The sequence below is a fragment of the Gadus chalcogrammus genome, chromosome 11 (assembly GCF_026213295.1).
Source record: "Gadus chalcogrammus isolate NIFS_2021 chromosome 11, NIFS_Gcha_1.0, whole genome shotgun sequence".
In the NCBI taxonomy this organism is placed as follows: domain Eukaryota; kingdom Metazoa; phylum Chordata; class Actinopteri; order Gadiformes; family Gadidae; genus Gadus; species Gadus chalcogrammus.
Genome location: NC_079422.1, coordinates 19,162,039 through 19,184,539, shown reverse-complemented (window position 1 = coordinate 19,184,539; position 22,501 = coordinate 19,162,039). Strand labels below are relative to the sequence as shown.

The following is a 22,501-nucleotide window of genomic DNA, read 5'->3' as shown; positions in this document are numbered from 1 at the left end:
GTGAAGGGAGCCAGTCCCCTCCACCTATAGGGAGGTGTCTCAGTTAGCGCTGCAGTCAAAGTAAAAGCGCACTCGAACGACCCTTCCGGACAGATAGCAGTGGGTGGGCTCAGGACACAACACCACTGTGACCCTGCAGAAGAGAGGCCTGTGCCATTTTCCATACTGGCTGTTAGATATACCAGACAGGGTTCACTAGGCCCTTCTAACACGCCGTTGATAACACCCTAGGAGTTGATAGGTCAAGAAGTCATCCATTGGGCTGGGGCAAGTGTGTAGGTGTGTGTATCTGTAGGTGTGGGTGTGGGTGTAGGTGTAGGTGTGTGTGTGTGTGTGTCTGGATAAGAGCAAAAAAAGAAACGTCGCTTCTGACCTTAAAACCTGCCCCTTTGCCCCCTTCACCCCTGACGCATAGAAAATGACACACACCAACTCACACACAAATGCGCATGCATGCATTCACGGACGTACACACACCCACAAACACAGGATGCATCACACACACAGGCTGTTTCGCAGGCGCCTGACAGAATGCCTTCTTCTTGTAGCCTAGGTGACACCACCATCATCATCTCCTCATCCTCGTCACTGTGCGAGGAAACACAATCCATCCTTCACAGAAGCCATGGATCTGAACAACAACTTTCCTTTCCGTTGTTTCTCAATCTCACCGGATTAGAGGCGGTGTGCTACTGTGTGGTATCTCTGGTGAGGCGGACACATTCTGCCCTGGAACGCAACAAGAAAACATTATTTATTATTTGTTTCGACCAATCATGTTGCCGGAGGTGGGAATCTGAAAGCACGCAATTGGAAAACGCAAACTCTGCCGTCAGTGATAAACTGTAAAAAAAGTGTCAGTAAATGTTGACTGAGGGAGATTTTTCTTGCCCTCTGGGGTGCTAAGGTCAGGGGGTTGTCATAAAGTATGGCCTGTTAAGCCCTTTGAGGCTGTGCCTTTGATAGGGGCTATACAAATACAAGTTCATTGACTTCAACTTAATTCAATTGGCCACAGTAGAAATCCCATTCTGAAAGCTTCAACCGCTCGCTCGAATGAGTTTTCTTCGGTACAAATCTCTGCTGCGAAACATGAAACAAGGCGTAAATTTGCCCCTTGAGGTTTTTGGTTTCCGGCCCAGGCTCTTTGCCGTCACAACCTACAAGTTCTGCTATATCACAGGACTGCTGGATCCATTTTAGTACGAACCGGATGATCACACCTCGTTTGCATTATTCATATTTTACAGTTGTTTATTATGAATATGATAATAATGTCGCAATTTGAAGTCTTCCAATGTTGATTGAGCATGTTGATGAACTGTCTCGATAGAAATGAGGGGGAACAGATCGAAATGAAAAACGAGAACAGTTTGGGATTGGGAGAGGCGGCCCCAGAGCCAGCGCTGAAGACATATTTGAGCTGTTCTGTGGCATGCCGTTCTGGTAACTCTGGATTTAGATGTTCTTTTGGCTACCAATATGGTTACAATGGTTTGGAACCCGTACAAAGACTCGGGATGCACTTTACATAACACACACACCCACGGCAACACGTAAACACATATACACACAGAACCCTTCCATGTGCGCCCATGTCCTCCAGTGACCTTAAAATACGGATCAGGACTTCAGGAGTCTCAAGGAAAGACACAACATGCATCCGTCATTTTTTTGTAAACAGCTGTGCAGTTTACAAATGCACTCCAGAAGATTCCACAAGACTGGCTCGTGTAAATAATATTAAAGTGGATCACATCATGTCAAAACTCCCTATTAAACTCCCTAAATTAATTTAGACAACATTTAAGTCATCCGAAACGCAAATCACTCCATAAATTGAGTGCAAGCATCTGTAGTAAAACACTACATGATATCCATAACACTTAAGAGAGTTTGTGAACTGGAAGTCCTGCTTGTGTGAAAATCTTATCAAGCAACCTATGTTGTCATTTACGCTATCCAAGTACTACTTGCAACATAAAGCCTTCAAGATAATCTGTTGGGGTGTGTGTGTGTGTGTGTGTGTGTGTGTGTGAGCATGGACTCTAGGCCAGTTTCAGGCTCTGTGGGAGTCATTATGTTTGATGACCACATGGTGGTGAGTCAGGGTCAAACACGCTGCTCGGAATAGTAGCCCATCTGTGATGTGGCAATACACACACACACAAAGTTAGGACACACACACACACACACACACACACACACACACACACACACACACACACACACACACACACACACACACACACACACACACACACACACACACACACACACACACACAAAGTAAGGTTACCAAATATTGTAGCCAGGAGTCAACAACAAACCTCAATGATATAGATGCCACAACTCAGGGGACTTAGGAGTTTAAAAGGCTGTGTTTATGCCAATTAAAAATATTTACTCAGGTATTTGAAATTATTAATTTTCTTAAGCTTAATAATCCACCTATATGAAACAATATGAATTTGGTTTGTTGACATGCATCGGCCATGAACCCTAGTATGTCTAATTGATTAGTATCAACATTTTTGGGGAGAATTATATCTAGTAAAGCTGTTTTTCATTGTCAAGTTTTGCATCGCGTTGGTATAAAGATTACCTAGTTCAATCAAACTAGTTCCCTGAATATTTATAGACATTCATAACTACTTATGCAACTGAACAGTGGTGCATAATACAGCAAGGTCAGGAAAATATTTCATTAAATTGAAATTTTTTGTTGATTACAAAACTTTTTTATTGAATTATAATTTCCAGACAAAAATAAAAGCTGTGACAATTTTTGTTTTACCAGGAAAAATTGTCAGCCTAAATCCAAAGACCATCATTCAGTCAAAGAACCACTTGAATCTATCTCTCTCTGCACTTTACAAAATATACAAGACTATGATTAGGCTGCAGCATCAGTAGCATGTAAATAGATGACAGAAGGAAAGAAAATATAATCAAAACATCTTCAAACAAAAATTAACGTATTTCTTCAGTTTTTCTTGTAAACTGAAAATAAATTAAACTTTTTAAAAATAGAGGTATGATTGAATGGACTGCAAGCGAGTGAAATATTTGACCACGAGTGGCAGATTATACTTAGAGACCTGAATATAGGTCCTGCAAGATTTGTCCCTCAAATGTTAAATTGTTCCTCAAAAAAGTGAAAGTCAACATAATGTATATTTTTGAAATATATTAAACAAAATCAGTTGACATATCAATCGTGTGGTGACATTGACTGATGCCATTGCCTCAAGCACGTTCATTGCAGAGAAAGACTTCCTAACTTCTGTATAGGTGATTTCTGAGAGAAGGAATTCATAATCTTGCTCTTGTCATCAATTAATAAACGTTTTCTACAGGCAAAAAATACAACTGAAAAAACTTCAACATCAGCAGTGAACGGAGGAACAGAACAAGCTAGGAGGCCCACGCATGTCACCAGCAGGGGGAAAGAGGTGCTTTGAACTTGGCTAAAACTACTTGGCAATATGGGCAATATTGCCGAAATATATAAACATTATATATGAAATATTATATATATATATATATATAGAAAGATTAAATATATATACATATAGAAATATTAAATATTATATATATAGTATGTATATATTTAAATATTGAATATGATATATATATTTTTTATTATTGCACTGCTTTAGTAATATTTATAGCAAACATTAACACATAACTCTGCCTTCCAACAGAATAAGGCATCCACAGCTTCTAGAAAGGCATAAGTGGTCAAATAGTACTAAAATCTCAAACTGAAAATATAATGTCCAGAAAAAAAGAAATCTGTAAAAAATGTGACGTATATACTTAGAAATATATTATGGCACAAGCTCTGTAAATTATACCGGCATCAGTTGCAACGATCGTTTTGAAATCAAGGCGATGTTTTTGAAAGGTAAACAATTTAGGGTAATTCTTTTTTTATCGTGTTAAGGACATGACAAAGAAATAGATCATGTTAAATTATAGCGTTGTTTTCAAACGATCTAGAAGTATGCAATCACATACATAAATGTATATCAATTAATATTAAATATATAAAGACGTGCATCCAGCTTAAGAAATCCCTTCACCATGTGACGTCCTAAATGGTATGATCGCCAGTAGCCTCCCTACTTTCAGCTTCGTATTTTACAGAAAGCGATATCAAACGGAACAACCAAAAGATTTCAATATAAAAAATAAGAACAAACAAAATTAAATAACCTCAAAAGCTAAATCTGACTAAAGCTGCCCTTTTTGGCAGTGTCAGTCTATGGCCCCAGTTCGTGAAGCTGTAGGTGAACTTTACAGTGTTTCTCTTCCAGTAAAGCACAGAAAGGTGCTTTTAAAACATCCTGCCATGAGCTCTCGACAGAAGACGGACCCCGAGGCGTTGTGGCAAACGGGATTAACGTTGTGGTACGGTCAGCAGGGGAGGTGTTAGCCTGTGGGATTCGACATGCCCCCCGTGCGTCTTATGGTGCTCCGCAGGCACTCTTGGAGGGGCTCACTGCTGGGAGAGAGCCAGGGATCGGCTCTGGATCGTCCCCAGGCGGCCGTTCACCTGCACCGTCTTCACCGGAGCGGCGATCTGTACGACGGAGACACACGGACACAGACACTAACTTTTTAGCGACGATTTAGCTGACGAAAAATAGGAATACAATGCGAAGAAAGGGGGGTCTTTAGATTTCAAAACATTAAAATAAATCAGTTCTTTTTTTACACTCTATAACGATAGGGGGCCATTAACCAGCACTATCTAGCATCTACAAATGTTTATTAAAGTTTCATTAATTATAAGTCCATCTTTAATAAAAAGCTTATCAATTTATGTTTTTTTAATGTTTAGATTGTCTTTTATCTAAAAGTTGATTCATGAATTGCAATGTTTGAAAACGATATCGCCAGTGATGGGGAAGATCCTTCCAGCTTTCCCTCATTAAACCCTCAAAAATTGCAACATTTTACTGCATTCCACGTGCATTAATGTGGCCCCCTTATTAAAGGCTGAAGTGCAGTCAATCAGCCACAGACCCTCCGCAGTATTAGACCCACATTACGGCCCTGTGTCAGGGAGCCTGGGTACGAACAGAGCTGGTTTTCCCCCAGCTGTTGTGCCTCGTCAGGGGCCATCGCCATGACGCATTGACCACAGTCTAAGGTGAAGCTCTGGGACAGCAGATGGAACACAGCTGCCAGTTTCCCACAGAATACAGCGATACTGTTTCAAATCTCACCACGTCTCTCTCGCTCTCTGACGCTGTTGTGGTCGAAGTCTCTCTGTTTGTCTGGTTGTTGTTTTTTTCGTCTCTCTCCCTGATCAGAGGTCACGCGCGTGATGACAATAAAAACTGTTAAATAGATGTAAATAATTACGATAGGGGCGCCTCAGGGTCATGGGAAACGTCATTAAACATTGAACGCAAACAATGTCGGCCGACACAATCTAGGAAACAAATCGATGAAAATAACAGAACGGTTTGCCGTTTGGTTCCCCGACTTTACAGTTGGATTGGAATAAATAATAACAAAGATGGACAACATGCGTTCAACTGTTCAACTTGTGGTGTCCATGGTAACTGATAGTTTTGAGTGAAGTGTGCTCCCAATACAGGCACTGTGTGATAAGAATACCTCAATTGATCCATGAGAACTTCTCCTCGACGGGAGAGTGATATAGCAACGAAGAGGCTAAGGGAGGCTCTCTATTGAAGGGATGTTCAGCAAAACAAAAACAACGCGAGTTGAATTCCTCTGCTTTGCCACCTTTGATGATTTCAGTCGGAAGCCGTGAATATACTTCAAACGATGCCTGGCGTTTAGGAGGAATTACACGGGGAGGCAGGAAGCAGTGCCGATGTGATAGGCGAGTGGGATCTTTGCCCGAGGGGGGGGGGAGAGAATAAGAGCAGAGAACTCACATAAAACAGGCAGGCCGCTCCCGTTATCAATGCACCTGTTTCCGAACAGCGATGTTGGGGAAATAAATGTTCCCTGACATCGCTGTCGTAAGTCAACATTATTGATTATCTGTAATCTATTCACAGCGCCAAAGACAACAATAGAACAATTAGAATCGATCCAACGTTCTCATTTATCTTTACTTTTCGCTTCTCTTCTTTTCCTGCAAAGCCCCTTGGGACCTGAAGGAAGCCGCCATCATTTAAAAAAAAAAAAAAAAAAATCCATTTTAGATATATATTCTTTTTTTTAAGATGTATTTTTGAAGGTTTTCCCATTTTGTTGTGAGCGAGTAAGACATGAAGGTATGGGAGAGAGAGAGGAGACGACATGCAGCAGAGGGCTATGGGCAGGAATCAAACCCCGACCCGTCGCTGCGGTGAGGCCTGGGCCTTAATGGTACGTTCTGTTTGCCCCTGGCTATTAAAAGTACAGCTTGACGTCTAATGGGCTCTTTATGGTTCCACGGTCACGCAACGCAATGACCACGCAGACGCTTCAACGCCGTCGTGAACCTTTATGGTTCTGCGTCGGGTTCACAGCCCTTGCTGCTGCGTCGCCTTGACAGAAGTTTACGATGTTTCGGGAGGCACATGTCCGGCCTTTGCGGTGGACACAAGGAGGGTCCGCAAGGGCGTAAGGGGTCCGTAACCCCCTTGCGTTGCATGATCGTGGAGCCATAAAGAGCCCTTAACACAGCACCGGCGAGCCCTCAGACGACAGGAACCGCACCAGTTACCTTCTTCAGGTTCCCGACGGCCGAGCCCGACCGAATGGCCTCCATCATGGCCTCTCTGGCCGCCGCCGGGTCACCCCGGGGGTCCCCGGCCCCCGACCCCCCGCGCCGGAGCTGGGGGGGCATGGCAGGAGGTCCCGTCGGGGGCGGTGGTGGAGGAGGAGGAGGACACAGGCCGAAGCTTGACGGAGGAGGAGGAGGAGAGAGGCCGTAGCTTGATGGATGAGGAGGAGGCGTTGGGGAGAGGGGACGGGAAGGTCTGGTTATGGAGACGGCAGGATGCTCCTCTGCAGAGGAGGACTTCCTGATGCCCTGCAGCTCGTGAGCTGCCAGGGACTTGGTCTGTGGAGAGGAGATAGGAGAGGAGAGAGGAGAGGAGAGGAGAGGAGAGAGGAGAGAGTAAAGGAGTGAGGAGAGAGGAGAGGGGAGAAGAGAGAGTAAAGGAGTGAGGAGAGGGGAGAAGAGAGAGGAGAGGAGAGGGGAGAAGAGAGGAGAGAGGATGGAGGAGAGAAGAGAGGAGAGTAAAGGTGAGAGGAGAGAGGAGAGGAGAGGAGAGAGGAGAGAGTAAAGGAGAGAGGAGAGAGGAGAGGAGAGAGAGGAGTGAGGAGAGGAGAGAGAGGAAAGAAGAGAGGAGGAGCGGAGAGAGGAGAAAGGAGAGGAGAGGAGAGGAGAGGAGAGGAGAGGAGAGGAGAGGAGAGGAGAGGAGAGGAGAGGAGAGGAGAGGAGAGGAGAGGAGAGAGAGGAGAGGAGAGGAGAGGAGAGGAGAGAGAGGAGAGGAGAGGAGAGAGGAGAGAGGAGATAGGAGAGAGGAGAGGAGAAAGGAGCCACACGACACGTCAGTCTATAGGCTTGGTTGGAATTTATCCGAAATACCTTTACTGTAATTTCTGACTAACACACAAAAAAAGAAACTTCATTGCAACTCGATGCATTATATCATTCTCCATACTGAACTTGGTCTTTTTGCTCCCCTCTCTGGGACAAACCGGAGCAGCCTTCATCAGATTTAGTCACGATGCATTCCAGGGATTCCAGGGCTGGTCCGAAACCTTTTAGCGCTGAACCGCAACTGGCCCTCTGCTGCAGCGGCACATTTCCGGCCCCTTTTCTTCCACTTCTCAGCAAACCACAGCCCGCAGTCAGCATGGAGGGCAGGGGAGGAACAGTGTGCTGCAGGCATAACCAGACTCCCCGTGGTGCTACCTCGCTAGGACGCTCTGAGGCGTTCTGCCTCGTCATGGTCGCTGCTTTAGACCGACTCACAACAGGTGAGGTTCCCCAGGACATTCGTCCCCATCCAACGCAGGATTCGAACGCGGACAAAGTTGGGGGATGATAGTAGTTGGGCTGACAATACTGATGCTTATTAAGAGTAGACACTTGAGCTCCTTTGGCGAAACTTAAAGGAGACATATTATGGTGTTTTCCCAACAAGTAAACATAGTATTTTAAGCGTCTTAGAGTACTATATTAAGCGCAATATAAATTTCATTTATTATTATTATTAGTATTTGAGTTCCAGTTGAGTTGGAAATAGCTTTTAGGGAAAATAAATCTCACCTACCGCTATTCCCCTCTGTTCAGTCCCTTCAGAATGCGCTGTTTCTGGTGTCTGTAGCTTAAATGCAAATGAGCTGCTGCCCATTGACCAATGAGCTGTCAGACTGAACCACAGCATGGACGAGAAGGGATTGTTGCTGTTTGCGGACTCCAGGAGTTCTATATCTATGTAATATAGTATAATATAATATAATAATAATAATATTATATATGGTTATTTATATAATACTATATCTAATATTACAGGCAAGATCAATGTGCGCCTCGGATGATGAATCATAAATCGTACTTCCACAACAAGTAAAGACTTGTAGTGGGGGACATCTCGGCCATGGTTGAGAAGAATTGGGGAAAAGGAACTTTGGCCTTCGCTCTCTGAAGTCGATGAACCGTGACATGGAGGAGAAAGGGATTGTACTCCGGGAGCTGAGCTGCCGGACTGCCGCCTAGCTCCCCGCGCCGTGGAAGCCGTACGGCTGCGGCGGCAGTACGGCAGCTCAGCTCTGGGAGTTCAATCCCTTTCTCCACCATGCCTCCTCCTCCTGACTGCCGCCGGCAGTCCGGCAACTCCGGCGGGGGGAGCTCGTGGCAGTCCAGCAGAGAAGGGGATGTACTCCCAGAGCTGAGCTGCCGCTGAGTTCCCTCTGTCGGAGCTGCTCGTCCGCTGGTCCACAAAATCTTGGCTATGCTCCGATTGGAGGGGGGTGGGGAAGTAATATTCAACTGTGCCCCCTTCTTACGCAGGAGGGGGTGACGAAACTGACTCGCTCGTTTGGGAACTGTATTCAGAAATGCATATCTCACTCAAAATATCATGTTTGGACTTTTTCAAAGTTTGTATGCGTGCACTAGAGACCCACTAGAGACCCAAAACAACACCCCCAGTCCTCATCACCATCACCCCAAAGTGTTGTTTTAATAATATGTCACCTTTAACAATTGTTGTAAAAAACTATTGACACATAATATTTATTTTGAAAATCATAAAATATATATATTAATACACATTTTAAATCCACCAAAAAAGCCCAAAATGTATTATCTGGGGAAGGGCACTGGGGGATAAGAGACTGAAAGGAAATTGGGGTGAGTTTTACCTGTGTGAGCCTTTAGTTTTACATTATCAGCAGTAGAAGGGGGTGAGTGTTACCGGTCTGAGCCTTTAGTTTTATATCATCAGCAGTAAGGGGTTGAGTGTTAGCGGTCTGAGCCTTTAGTTTTATATTATCAGCAGTAATGGGGTGAGTGTTAGCGGTCTGAGCCTTTAGTTTTATAATATTATCAGCAGTAATGGGGTGAGTGTTAGCGGTCTGAGCCTTTAGTTTTATAATATCAGCAGTAAGGGGTTGAGTTTTAGCGGTCTGAGCCTTTAGTTTTATATCATCAGCAGTAATGGGGTGAGTGTTAGCGGTCTGAGCCTTTAGTTTTATATTATCAGCAGTAAAGGGGTTGAGTGTTACCGGTCTGAGCCTCCCACTGCTGGCCGTGGCCCTGATGGCGGACAGCAGAGCGGACCTCTCGCTGTCGTCCTCAGCCTGGGACGGCCTCTTCTTCAGACCACCGGGGGCAGTGCCTGGAGTCTGGGGTCAGAGAGCAGGAGTCACTCAGCCTGGATTCATTAGGTCCCATACGTTACAACCAGGCTGTGTGTAACTTTGACTTGATCCCTTTGACCGCTAAAGACCAAGGTACCATAGCTAGGACACACACACACACACACACACACTCACAGAGTAAGAACACAGACACAAACACAGTTAGGACACACACACACACACACACACACAGAGTAAGGACACACACACACACACACACACACACACACAGTAAGGACACATACACACACACACAGAGTAAGGACACACACACACACACACACACACACAGTAAGGACACACACACACACACAGTAAGGACACACACACACACACACACACACACACACACACACACACACACACACACACACACACACACACACACACACACACACACACACACACACACACACACACACAGAATAAGGACACACACACACACACACACACACACACACACACACAAACACAGTTAGGACACACACACACACACACACACACAAACACAGTTAGGACACACACACACACACACACACACACACACACACACACACACACACACACACACACACACACACACACACACACACACACACACACACACACACACACACACACACACACACACACACACAGTAAGCTATTCACACGTGAAGGAATGAACCGCACCTTCTTCAGCCGGTCTCGTCCCCCGGTCTGGATGGCGTCCATCAGGTCGTTGTGGAGACAGGGCTCCTGTTGGACGGGTTTGGACGTCACCTTCTTGAACTTCTTCACCGGCCCGAACAGACCTCCGGCGGGCGGGAGGGCGGAAGGCTCCGGTCTGTCCGCCAGCACTGGATAGGTTGAGGTGGTGGTGGTGGTGGTCACCACTGGGGTGTTCTGAACACAAACATATATATAAATATATACGCATGTATAATATTTGCCCATGTTTAGGCAAATATACAAATGATATTTAGTAGGTAAAAGAATATAACATCGAGTATGCAGCTGATGATGATCATTGATCATATTGCATTGCATCATATTGCATTTAATATTCAATGTATACATTTAAACAACAGCAAATATACAAATGATATACAGTACTTATAATTCATCAATATACATTTTATTGTTACTAAATCTACACAATATAACTTATAACACCCGAAGCATCACTCACATTAACTTGTACTATGGGTGCTGGCACGTTGGCGCCCGTCCCCTGTTTGGGGGGGCGCGCCTGGTTCTGGCCGGCGTGGCTCGGCCCTGGGTCCGGTGCCTCGCTGTGCACGCTCTGACTCCTGCTGTCCCCGGCCGTCCCTCTGCCCGGGGCGGGGCTCACCACCGGCCAGCTGCTGACCCTCTTGGTGTCCGGGGCGTTGAGGCTTCCTCTGGAGAAGCTGGAGCTCCCGACGAGCCTTCCTCCTCCGCCCCACTTCGCTTCTCCGGTCGTCTCCGTGGCGATGCGGTCGGGGTGGCTCATGGACCTGGTGGGTCCGGGGGACCGCGGTGGCCCCGGGCCGACGGGCCCCCCCCTCTGGTCGCCATCGCACGAAGGCAGGGTGGACGCCCGTGGGATCACCTGCATGGACCGGCCCCCTCTCTGGAAGCTCGACTGGGCGTTCCTCTGCAGGGGTTCCAGGCCGTGGGCGGGGCCTTCTGGTTTGGCGTACTTCGAGATGGCGGACGCCACGTACTGGCTGGACGTCCTCCTGGACGGTCGGAGGAAGGACAGGTCTCTCTGTGGGTTGGGTTGGTAAGAATAGGCCGGGACGGAGGCACTGCCCGGTGTCTGCGTCTCCTCCAAGATGATCACCTTTTGCTCCGACTCCTTCTGTACTTCGGCGGCCTCCTTGGTCGCGGTGGCAGCGGCTCTCCTCTCCTGAGGCTTCGCCACCAGGGAAGGCTCACGTCTTACCGGGTGTGTGTTTCTCAGGTCTTCCGGTTTCTTAGCGTGTCTCGTGGTTTCGGGGGAGGCTGGATACACCGTCTTCTTCGGCTCCCCGCTGTCTTGTCGTTCGGACGTACTCCAGAAGGCTTTGGCCTGGCCCAAGAGCGGAGAGCGCTCCTCCGTGTGTCCCCCCGCCCCCGAAGTCGGACCGACGGCCCCGGACGCCGGTCTGAGGGTCCCGGGCTTCTGCCACACGCCGGTCTGCACCATGTTCCCCTGCTCGTCGATCTTGATGGCGCCCGCGGTGCCCACGGTGCTGCCCGCCTGCGGCGTGACGGCCGCGGGCGAGTGTTTCGGGGGAACCACGGTGAAGGTCTTCAGGCCGAAGCGCGAGGTGGAGCTCTGGGTGATCTTGCTCTGTGACACCGAGGCCGAGTAGGCCGAGATGACGTCCGTGTTGAGGTGGGGCCTGTAGACGGGGAACTCCCCCACGTCCTCCTTCCCGTTCACGGACGGCGTCCTCCGAGTGTTCGGCGGGAGGTCGTTCTCTTTGCCGACGGGAGGGCTAGCTTTGACGCCGGCGTTCTCGCCGGGACGCGATTTCGCCGCTTCTCTGACGCCGCCTGTCTTGGCGTTGGCTTCTCGCTGCGTCGGCTTGTTCTCGGATGTGACCGCACTGCTCGCTGTGTGCCCCGCCGCGGAGGCTACATACGCCGCGGCCGGCGGTGGTCGTTTAGCGACGTCACTGACACGCTTGGTAGGGCCTCCGTCCCTACAGGCGTTGTTGTTCTGGTTGTGGGCTTTGTCCCCGGACTGCTGAGCAGCGTTCAGAGCTAGAGTGGCCAGGAAGAGATTTTAAATCAATGTGAACAATAAATGGTAAGTTGTAAAAGGACTGCATTTGGTTATTTGGTTATTTTTCAGCGCCTTTCCAACCAGTGGCCACTCAAAGCGCTTTACAATATTGCCTAACATTCGCCCATTCTTGCACACATTCACACACCAACGGCGGAGTCAGCCATGCAAGGCGTCAGCCAGCTCGTCGGGAGCAGTTAGGCTGAGGTGCCTTCCTCAGGGACACCTCGACACTCTAGGGGGAGCCAGGGAATCGAACTAGCAACCTTCCGGTTACCAGCCAACCCGCCCTACCTCCTGAGCCACATGCCACCCTGAAAATAACCCATGAGGATTGTGTTCAAGGTATATTTTTGTGTCATTTAGCCAATCGCAACATCCACGGCAAAAGAAAACTACAAAATGACTACATTAAAAAGTATAGACATATGATAATTCAAAGTATTTTTGTACCATTATTGACATTTGACGTTTTCCGCGGCGACGTCTTGGTGACACCGTCAGTGACCGTGTTTCCATAGTCCTCCGGTAGATCTATAGCGGTGACAGGGACCAGGTCCACCACAGTGACAGGCACTCCGTGGACGTCTGTGGGTAAGGCATAGCGATACTCTTTTGGCGTGACGGCCTCCGTACGGCTAATGTCTGGAATACATAACAGATTAACAAGGTTATTGGTTAATGCACTGCAATAAATCATGCTTATAAAAAGTCATGCTCCGAGCATGTTGCCTGTCTTTAATTGTCCGTCTTCAAATGATTGCCGAGAATGCTCTTGTTGGGTTCTACGTCGTCTCAAAGCTGTGTGATGCAAAGGTCTTTGAGACATGGTGATGAAACACCAGACATAAATCAAACTCAGACTGAACTCGAAAGTCCTTTGAGATGTTCAATGCCCTCCAACTATGAAAAAAACATCACACTCAGGAATGGAGTTGAACTATAAAAAAGAGAATATATAGTTCATGTAAAATATACGAGCCCCCAGATATATGACTGATGTATGGACATTTTGATGGGATGCAACATATGTTATGTTTGACTCATGAATTAACACATGTGAACACACGGCAATCACAACCACATATCATGTGGAATTATGGGAACGGTGAGGCAGCGATTAAGTCCAATGGACATTTTTTAAATGACTAATTTACTATAGAAAATACATCATTAACCTGTTCATCTTTTTGATCTCCCCAGGACATACGATTTAGCATGAAGACTAATAACTAGAAGGTACCGTTTAATTCAGCGTCAAAGTCGGCCAGGGTCTTGTTGAGTTCAGCGGTGAGCTCGGGGTCCTCTTCGTAGGCGTCCATCCTGCTGCCTGCTTTATCCTTCAGGCTTATGCCCATTGGTCTGCAGGGGACAGTTTGACAAAGGTCATTCAAATGATTCAGTTTCACACCTATACACATGAGCACACACATCCCAATAGCCTCATAATGTTTGAAAAAAAAAATATATATACATATATATATATATATTATATATAGTAAAGACAATATTTACGATCAGAAAAAAATTAAAAAATCTTACTAGCTATACAAGTTTTCTTTAATTTGATGAGTTAGTTCACAGGTTACACGTGAAAATCAGCATTTATGTCTCTAACCTACAGGCTAAATACACAGTTAAGTAAGTAGGTGGAAATATTGTTCACAACAACCTTTTGCATTCAGCGATACCGTACTAGCTATAATCAGGATTAATCATTAGGAGATCCCAACAGAATAATTTAGCCTTCACGTCTTGAGCAACATTACCACTCGATCGACGTTTAAACACCTATGATATTGTCATTGGAGCATGACTCCATTAAAATCCTTATAGTCCATAAAGCGATCACTAGCTCGGAGCTCGCGGTTGTTTCCCCACTGGCCAGCTCCTTCGAGCTCTGCTCCCAGGTCTCCGACGCATCAGACATAATAAATAACACCCGGAGCGCCAGATAAAACACGGCATCTGCCTCTGAGAGGAACTTGGAGCGGCTGACTTTTTCCTTAACAGCTCTCAGAAATTGGGGGCTTCTGTGTCTTTCCTGGAAGGCAGAGGGGGGGGGGGGGTCGCTGTGGATGCTTTAGGTCCGTATGAGTCAAGTGCTCATTGATCTAGGATCAGTTTTCCGGATGATATACACGCTTTGGGTTCACCGCAGCTCTTAAGGAAAAATAATAATCGTGTTACGAAATCCATTTTTTTTTTTTTTTCACCATTGAATGGACGCCTAGACCCATAACTGTGAAATCCCAGTGCTCAGGAGCACGCCAGCCGCGAGGGCCCCCCTTCAGATTCAGCACGCTGGAAGAAGAAGTGCTCTCGGCCAGTTACTGCTGGCAGACGATTAAACTCCTGTGGGAAAGCGTCTTTGATGGCAGACGTGCCGGGTTAACCGAAATGCACAAATACGTCTTGTTTTTAACGTTGCCATATTTGGCGCCGATTCCCAAGCGAAGTACAACCCAGACGTTGGATATCCCCGAATGCAGTATCTGGTTCACTGATTTATGATTGGCCTGTTTCTCAAAACAGTTCAAGGAGTAGGATTTTAGCAAGGTCGTTCTTTGTAAGTATTGGTAATACACTTCACACTGAGCGCAGCGCTTGTGGAGCCATCAGGCTCTGAGTTACAGTGTGTTGAACGCCAAACGTATCACATGCATGTCACATCCATATGGTGTGAGATATGTTTTAGGGATGTAAAGCCAGGTTTCTGCAATACATCCAGTTATACATCGAGTACAGGACGCTACGTGCAGAGGGACGGAGACGGATGCCTGCTGGGAAACACTGTGGGGAATTCAGATGACTAACAGTGAGGTTGACCCCAGTGAATCACAAGAGGCTCACGGGAGGGACAGGCCCACCCAACCACCCATGCACACCCACACCCACACACACAGCGCCTCACTCCCAAAATGTGTTTGCAATCACCCCTGGAAGACGGATGAAAATGGGACGTCAGGTGTGGAGGTGTGTTCGTGTGCAATTGATAAACTTGGAGAGTCTTCCTCGCACCTCTTCATTCATGTGCAGGATGCTGTGCTTTTGATGCCGTTTCTCAGCGTTCTCATCATTCACTATGTTCACGCTCTTTACGTCATTCTCATTATTGGCTATGGTAATGCTCTTTACCTCACTCTCAATATTCACTCTTTTCACAATCTTTACATCATTCACTATGGTAACGCTCTTTATGTTATTCTCATTATTCGCCATGCTCACGATCTTTACGTAATTCTCATCCATGGCAACGCTCCTCACATCATTTTCATCAGCTCTTTTGTTAATCTATAAATGACCAACGACTTATTGACAGACCCAATCTGTCACAGCAGCTTCCCTATTCCTCTGTAGTGTGGAAGTCTGCCAACCACTTTCTCCACAACTCCAATGGAGCCCTTCAAGAGTTCCCATGTCACCCCTGTCCGTCTGTGTGTGTCCTCCTGTCTGTCCCCTGGTCTGTACCTGTGTCTGGACCCCCAGGTCGCACACCCTTCGTCGCTGTCGCTGGAGACATCCTTTATGGGTCCGAGGGGTCTCCCTCCATCTCCTCTCCCGTGCATGGTCTTGTCCGGGGAGGCGGGCTGCGTCCCCCACGGGGAGCCCGCCGTGCCGCAGTCCTCCCCCTCCCCCATGCCCTCGGAGGCGGCGTAACCCTGGTCCGGCAGGCTGCTGCTGCCGCTGCTGCTCCCCAGGGAGAGGGTCTCGTCCTCGGGTGCGCTTCGGCCGGCGCCCCCCCCCTGCGGAAGTCTGGGGCATGGTAGAGAGTGGAGCCAGGCTGGGAGAGGAAGACACAAAACCCCAAAAAAGAAATCTAATTTATTTTTGTTAATGGATAGGGGGGGAAGGGGGGTGTTATGGAGCACAGGTTTTTCATTAGTCCATGCATTTCCCTTCAGATTAATCAAGCTTTCTCTGTTGTATCAAGAGTGCTACATCTTCATCTTCAAGCCAAGTCTCATGCCATCCAAATCCATTGATTTGTCCCAGGTTTCTTGAATGCTACATGGAGAACCGGGAAGGTATTTAGTATTCTTTGTATGCTTCAGTAGTATTAAGAGCTTTTTGACTTAGCCAAAGTTAATAACTAATCATAGCATTGCTTTGTAATGGCTGGAAAGGCACAGGACATGTGGCAGGCAAAAGGATTAATCAGAACGTTAGGAGAGGGAGATCGCAGGAAGCATTCCAGTTGATTTAAGACACACACACACACACACACACACACACACACACACACACACACACACACACACACACACACACACACACACACACACACACACACACACACACACACACACACACACACACACAATCTAAATTGCACCCAAGTGCGAGCCAAACGAACAAAGTGCACAACCCACTTTTGGGTTTGGAACAGTGAGGCGTTTTCAAGACGGGTGGCGAGCAATAGTGTCAACAAAAAACAATTTAATTTGACTTCATAATGTTAGTGTGTCAACCATGATGCATCGGGTGGCCGCTGCACGTACTCCTTACCAACCCTCTCATCTCCTGCATACAGTCATGCTCTGGTGGGTCCTGCGGTCTCTGTTGAGCCCACGCAGTCCGACATCAGCCGTATTTCACTGCATAACAATAAAGGCCGGGGTATTACAGGCCACTGTGGCGCGGCCTTTCATGATAAGCGACAAGCGCTTCACGGCGATGGGGAGAGCGGGAAACCTCAGTCAAACATGACTGTTTACCTCAATGTGTTTGCGGCCGGCTTGGGTGCATGCAATTTTGTCTCGGTGTGGCTTCAGGAGGTCCCATGAGGGCACAGTACGTGAGTGTGTCATTGTGCATGCATGTGCAAGTTTGTGCACAGATACGATGACACTGTGATCCTGAGATTTCGTGTGTGCACGGGTTGCACATACAGTGGTCTGATAAACACTTACATGCATTTTACAACGTTCAATATATATTTTTAATTATTCTATTGATTAAAAAATATACAATTCTTCATGGATGTGTGCATAAGGTGAGTCAACAGATGACGGTGAGTGAGTGTGTGTTTAGTGTGACTGAGGATGTGTGGTGTGGGTCAGTGTGCTGGGCCTGTCAAAGTGCGGGGAGACAGCCAGTTCCAGCCAATGTGGTCATGACTCACAGGGTTGTCCTCCCTGTTCCTTCCCAAAGAAATGCCTGAGCCATGCTAGCTACAGCCACAGCCAGCAAACACATGCACATGCACACAGTTGAACGCAAACACACACACACACACACACACACACGCACATAAAGACATCTGAAGTCCAGGGTGAACACGTCCAGGGTGAACACACCCATGCACTCACGCATGCACATGTGCGACTCTTATTTGCCAAGACTGTATACATACACATGTGGACTACTAGAGATAGCAACACAGGCAAGAATAAATGCACAGCCGCATGCATGCATCTGTGTATGCACGCACGCATGCACAAACACACATTTGTCGAACTGTACTCAATTAAAAAAAGAAACATCTCAGCCTGCATATTCACCATCAATTCACTTTTGCACCATGCTAGCCAGGTTAAACAAACGCACAGACCAAACACACACACATAGCTGGACTCTATCCATAGTACATGTAGTACATGCACATAAGTCAAAACGCTCTCAACACACACACACACGTTTCACATCCATGTTAACCAATCAAAACCACGGCATCAACTGTTAACTAAATATCATGCCAGATTCAAATTGAACTCCAAATATCCTTTATATGCTTTCATAAAAATCTTTATTGAAAAATTATCAAACGCAATCAAATCTTCTTTTGTATATTAGACAATGAGACACATTCTTCCTCAAACGCATTCCCTTATCAAAGGCTTAACATTTCCCTTACATCTGCAAATCAATGTCTTAGAACCTAGATAACAATAATAACTATTTCAATAAAAAGACGCAGAAAACCAAAAACACCTAAAAAGCTAAAGGTTTAAACATATAAATAAAACATTTCAGTCAGTTATACTGACATATTACTTAGAATATTTACTCAACCAAAATCACACTTTTCTTTAAGAACTCCACCACCGAAAATCAAGACTTGACAAAAAGCGAATTGTAAGCATGAGAAAGATATCGTCTTTAACATGAAACCCTAATCATTATAGGGCTTGATTTTCCCATGGATTGAGCCGTATGCAATCGATGAAGCTCACCTTGTCCTACGGTGTATGAAACACATGTGGTAGCCTCAACAATGCAGGACATGGGTTGATACATCTACGCTCTACAGAGTGGACTGAAGGCACCATGCACCCAGGTCTCTGGTTTCAAAGCTGAAAACGTACGTCCACAGATCCTGTTCAGCTATGGATCTGTGGAGATCACTGCACCAGAGTATTGAGCGTTGCGTATCGCATGGCCCTGGCCTTCATAACCTCACCCCGACTATCACTCATCGATCATGGCTGAGATCAATGCACCCTCCCCCCCTCCACCCCCTGGGGTTCAGATCCTCAGTTCCCGCCATGGGAGCCTTCTGACCAACGTACCGTGTTACCTTCGCGGACCCCGCCCTTGCGCCCCTCAGCCGGCGGCCCCCCAACATACACAACCCACTGGTGACACACAACCACACAAAAACAAACACAAGTTGTAGCATCCTGGTCTGTCGCAATTTTGTTTATCGCGTGATCATTTGTATATAGAGGGATTTATTGTATGGACTGAGGTTTATATGAACTAGCATGAAACACAACTATAAAAGCAAATACAGTGATATAGACATTAGACAGTTCAACGTGAGGCAGTCAGAGCTGGCGAGGAAGAAGAGGAAGTGAAGATCCAGAGCAATGGTGGAAGTAGAAGCGAAGGTAGCGGATAAGAGAGACAGAGGAAAGGGGAGAAAGAGAGAGGAAAGGGGAGAAAGAGAGAGGAGAGAGAGTAGGGAGAGGGGAGAGAAGAGAAAGGAGAGAGATAAAAGACAGAGGAGAGAGAGAGAGAGAGAGAGAGAGAGAGAGAGAGAGAGAGAGAGAGAGAGAGAGAGAGAGAGAGAGAGAGAGAGAGAGAGAGAGAGAGAGAGAGAGAGAGAGAGAGAGAGAGAGAGAGCAAAGGGGAGTGAGGAGAGGAGAGAGAGTTAAAGAGAGAGAGAGAGGGAGAGGAATAGACAGATCAATCGGGAAGGGTTTCAGGAGCGCTTGGAGCGTAGACGGACAGGTCCACAGCAGTACACTAGAGGAACAGTTTGGGGTGGGAGGGAGGGAGGGAGGGAGGGGAAGAGAAAGAAGGAAAAAAACATGAGAAAGCATACAGCACAGTGAGACTTTAACTGAGTGAGACTGGGAAGGAGAGAAACAGCCATAATGAACCAGGCAGTGCTAATACTGTAAGCATCAAACTGAGCCTCACAGAATAGCCCCCCCAGCATTACGGGCCTGAAGAGTTTAATCCCACAGGCCTCATGGGCGTCTTTGATGTGAGATTTGCCATAAATGTCTTCAGGGGAATGCACTGGTGTGATACCTAATAAGGAGCATGTGTAATGGGTGGTTGTGATTCACAGCTCCACGCTACATAAACGGCAAACAGATTCACAAAGACTTCGCATTCGTTATTTAGCGGTTGTTACTTAACCGCTTCGTAGCGCAAAAAAGCCTCGCTCATGCAGAGCTAACCTAAAACATGACGGACGACAATACGAGTTCACCGCACCACATCGCATCGGAGCCCAACCTCTGTAGCAACAACCATATGGATTCTGATCACACATAGCGACCAGAGCAGCAGCCGTAACGAGTTCAATACGGTTGGATCCAGGATGAAAGAGGGGGTCATTGGGATCAGAGTTGCCTTCTGACCTACTGGACGACAGTGGCTGTAGCGTGGCGCTGCAGGGGAGGATAGTTATGGATGTGGAGCACCTCCATTCTCACAGGGGAGACACTAACAAGGCTCACAGAGACCCAGCCAGGGGGGCCTGTTGGAGATCTGGGACAATAATGCCTTCTGCACACACACACACACACACACACAAAGGCACACACACAGGCAGGCGCACATGCGCGCGCACACACACACACACACACACACACACACACACACACACACACACACACACACACACACACACACACACACACACACACACACACACACACACACACACCAGTTTGATATAGCAATTATGGGGGATACAAACCTGTCAGAATTGAGGAGCGCACGCACACACGCACACACACACACACGCACGCACGCATCAACCCTTACACACACACACACAAACACCCGCACCCACGTAAGAGAACCGAAAAACACAAGAAAGAAACTTCAGGTTTGCGAAGAGAAGAGATCTCCAGAAGAGAGGAACGATCAGAGCGCCGCTCGCATTCCCAGTGAGCGGCCAAGGTGGAAACCAGGAAGAGCCAGACAGATAAGAGAAACGGAAAGCATCGGAAGAGGAAGGTGGAGGGGACGCGGAAAGGAAGGAGGAAGACGAAGGCGCAGAACAAAGGACAGAGCCCAACCGTCGCTCCCATCATGCAAACACCTACACTGCGTGGCTGAGGCCACCTTCTCCACCACCTCTCTCTCCACCACCTCTCTCTCCTCCACCTCTCTCTCCTGTCTCTCCGTCTCCCCGGCCCGACGGCGGGGGGGCCCTGTGTGGGAGGGTGGGGCGGGGCTAGGCAGGGGGAGGGAGGGCGGGTGCTGGGGGTCGGACATCAGGCGTGGGGGGCTGGCACGGGCGGGTTTGGGCGGGATCGGCCCGTAGGCAGCGTCTGGGAGGAGAGACAGCGGGCGCCCGGCCCCCTGGTGTTTAATGTGGGAATTGCGGGGAACCGCGTGGGGAAGGGGGGGAGCACACGACGGATGGAAGACATATGGGGCACGGACACAGAGACCAGCGTTCCCGACCTCACACCGTCCTGCGCTGATGAGAACATGGTGCCACTGACTTTGTTTGCCTGTGTGCCTGTGTGCCTGTGTGTGTGTGTGTGTGTGTGTGTGTGTGTGTCTGACGTTGTGTGCCTTGCTCAAGGAGACGAAAACCGATTCCGGCAACCCGACTAGGTTGCCAGGCAACACCTGCGTCACCCTGTTGGGCTTCGGTTGCCCTCGACTACGAAAAGTGGATGTGAAGTGCTAGCGACGCGGGACAACGAAAGGACCCGTGGCCAAAGTCTCACGGCCGTGTGATGTGTCGGGGTGTTGCGTCTGACTCAGCGGGCCGCTGGTGTGTATGCTTCTTCCCATCTCCGCTGTCTGATAGCAGGAGGCAGAGGGGGGGGAGTGGGGCCTGCATCATCCACACACGGCCTTGGCTGTTGCGTCAGCTCAGAACATGCGGTCCGGCGTGAGGATGTGCGTACGCAGACGCACACACATACGCTCACATATATACACACACACATGACACACTTAGAGGCGCATCGTGTTCATATACAGAGTACGTCAAAGAGATCAACTAAATGATGCTGTGCAATTTTTCAACCCATACATGGTGACTTATTTGAGACAACAGTACTTGTTCCGGAATCGATTTACGTTTTAGGAAATGCTATCGTTACACACTATCTTGCATCGAGGTTGAAAGCTCTTGAGCCGAGTCTGTGACTTGCACATCTCAACATGTACGCAGGTAGACAAGCCTACAGCCTTGTGGCGAGTCTTGCTCACGCCTCACGGACCAGCGGATTATGCATGCTCAGACCAACACATGACGGACTGGCCGTTGGTATTCAGCAGTGTCAGGGGAGAGGCTGGAGCCTTTACCAGCCTTCTGCTGACTGCACTGGCCTGTCCACCTCTCCTCCACTCAAACTGCCCCCTTAAAACTGCTTCTCTGCATCCTTTCCATTCTCCCTCCCTCATGAAGCCCATTGTTGGCAATCTGCACGCTTGTGACGTCCACCCAACATCCCATCGCTTTCTCTCTCACGCTCTGAATGTCTC

The 22,501-nt window shown here is 47.8% G+C and overlaps 1 protein-coding gene across 1 annotated transcript in view; it reads right to left on the bottom strand.

The window, feature by feature from the left end:
• Positions 1–2,264: 2,264 nt before the first annotated feature.
• cobl (cordon-bleu WH2 repeat protein) overlaps positions 2,265–22,501 on the bottom strand; it is a 59,916-nt gene continuing 39,679 nt past the window's right edge. Inside the window, exons 12-19 of the mRNA XM_056602817.1 lie at positions 16,061–16,373; positions 13,833–13,951; positions 13,043–13,234; positions 11,024–12,567; positions 10,525–10,737; positions 9,718–9,837; positions 6,701–7,039; positions 2,265–4,588 (exon numbers count right to left, since the gene is read on the bottom strand). Coding sequence (XP_056458792.1) covers positions 4,505–4,588; positions 6,701–7,039; positions 9,718–9,837; positions 10,525–10,737; positions 11,024–12,567; positions 13,043–13,234; positions 13,833–13,951; positions 16,061–16,373 — 2,924 coding nt within the window. The 3' untranslated portion in view covers positions 2,265–4,504. The remainder of the gene's footprint in view (positions 4,589–6,700; positions 7,040–9,717; positions 9,838–10,524; positions 10,738–11,023; positions 12,568–13,042; positions 13,235–13,832; positions 13,952–16,060; positions 16,374–22,501) is intronic.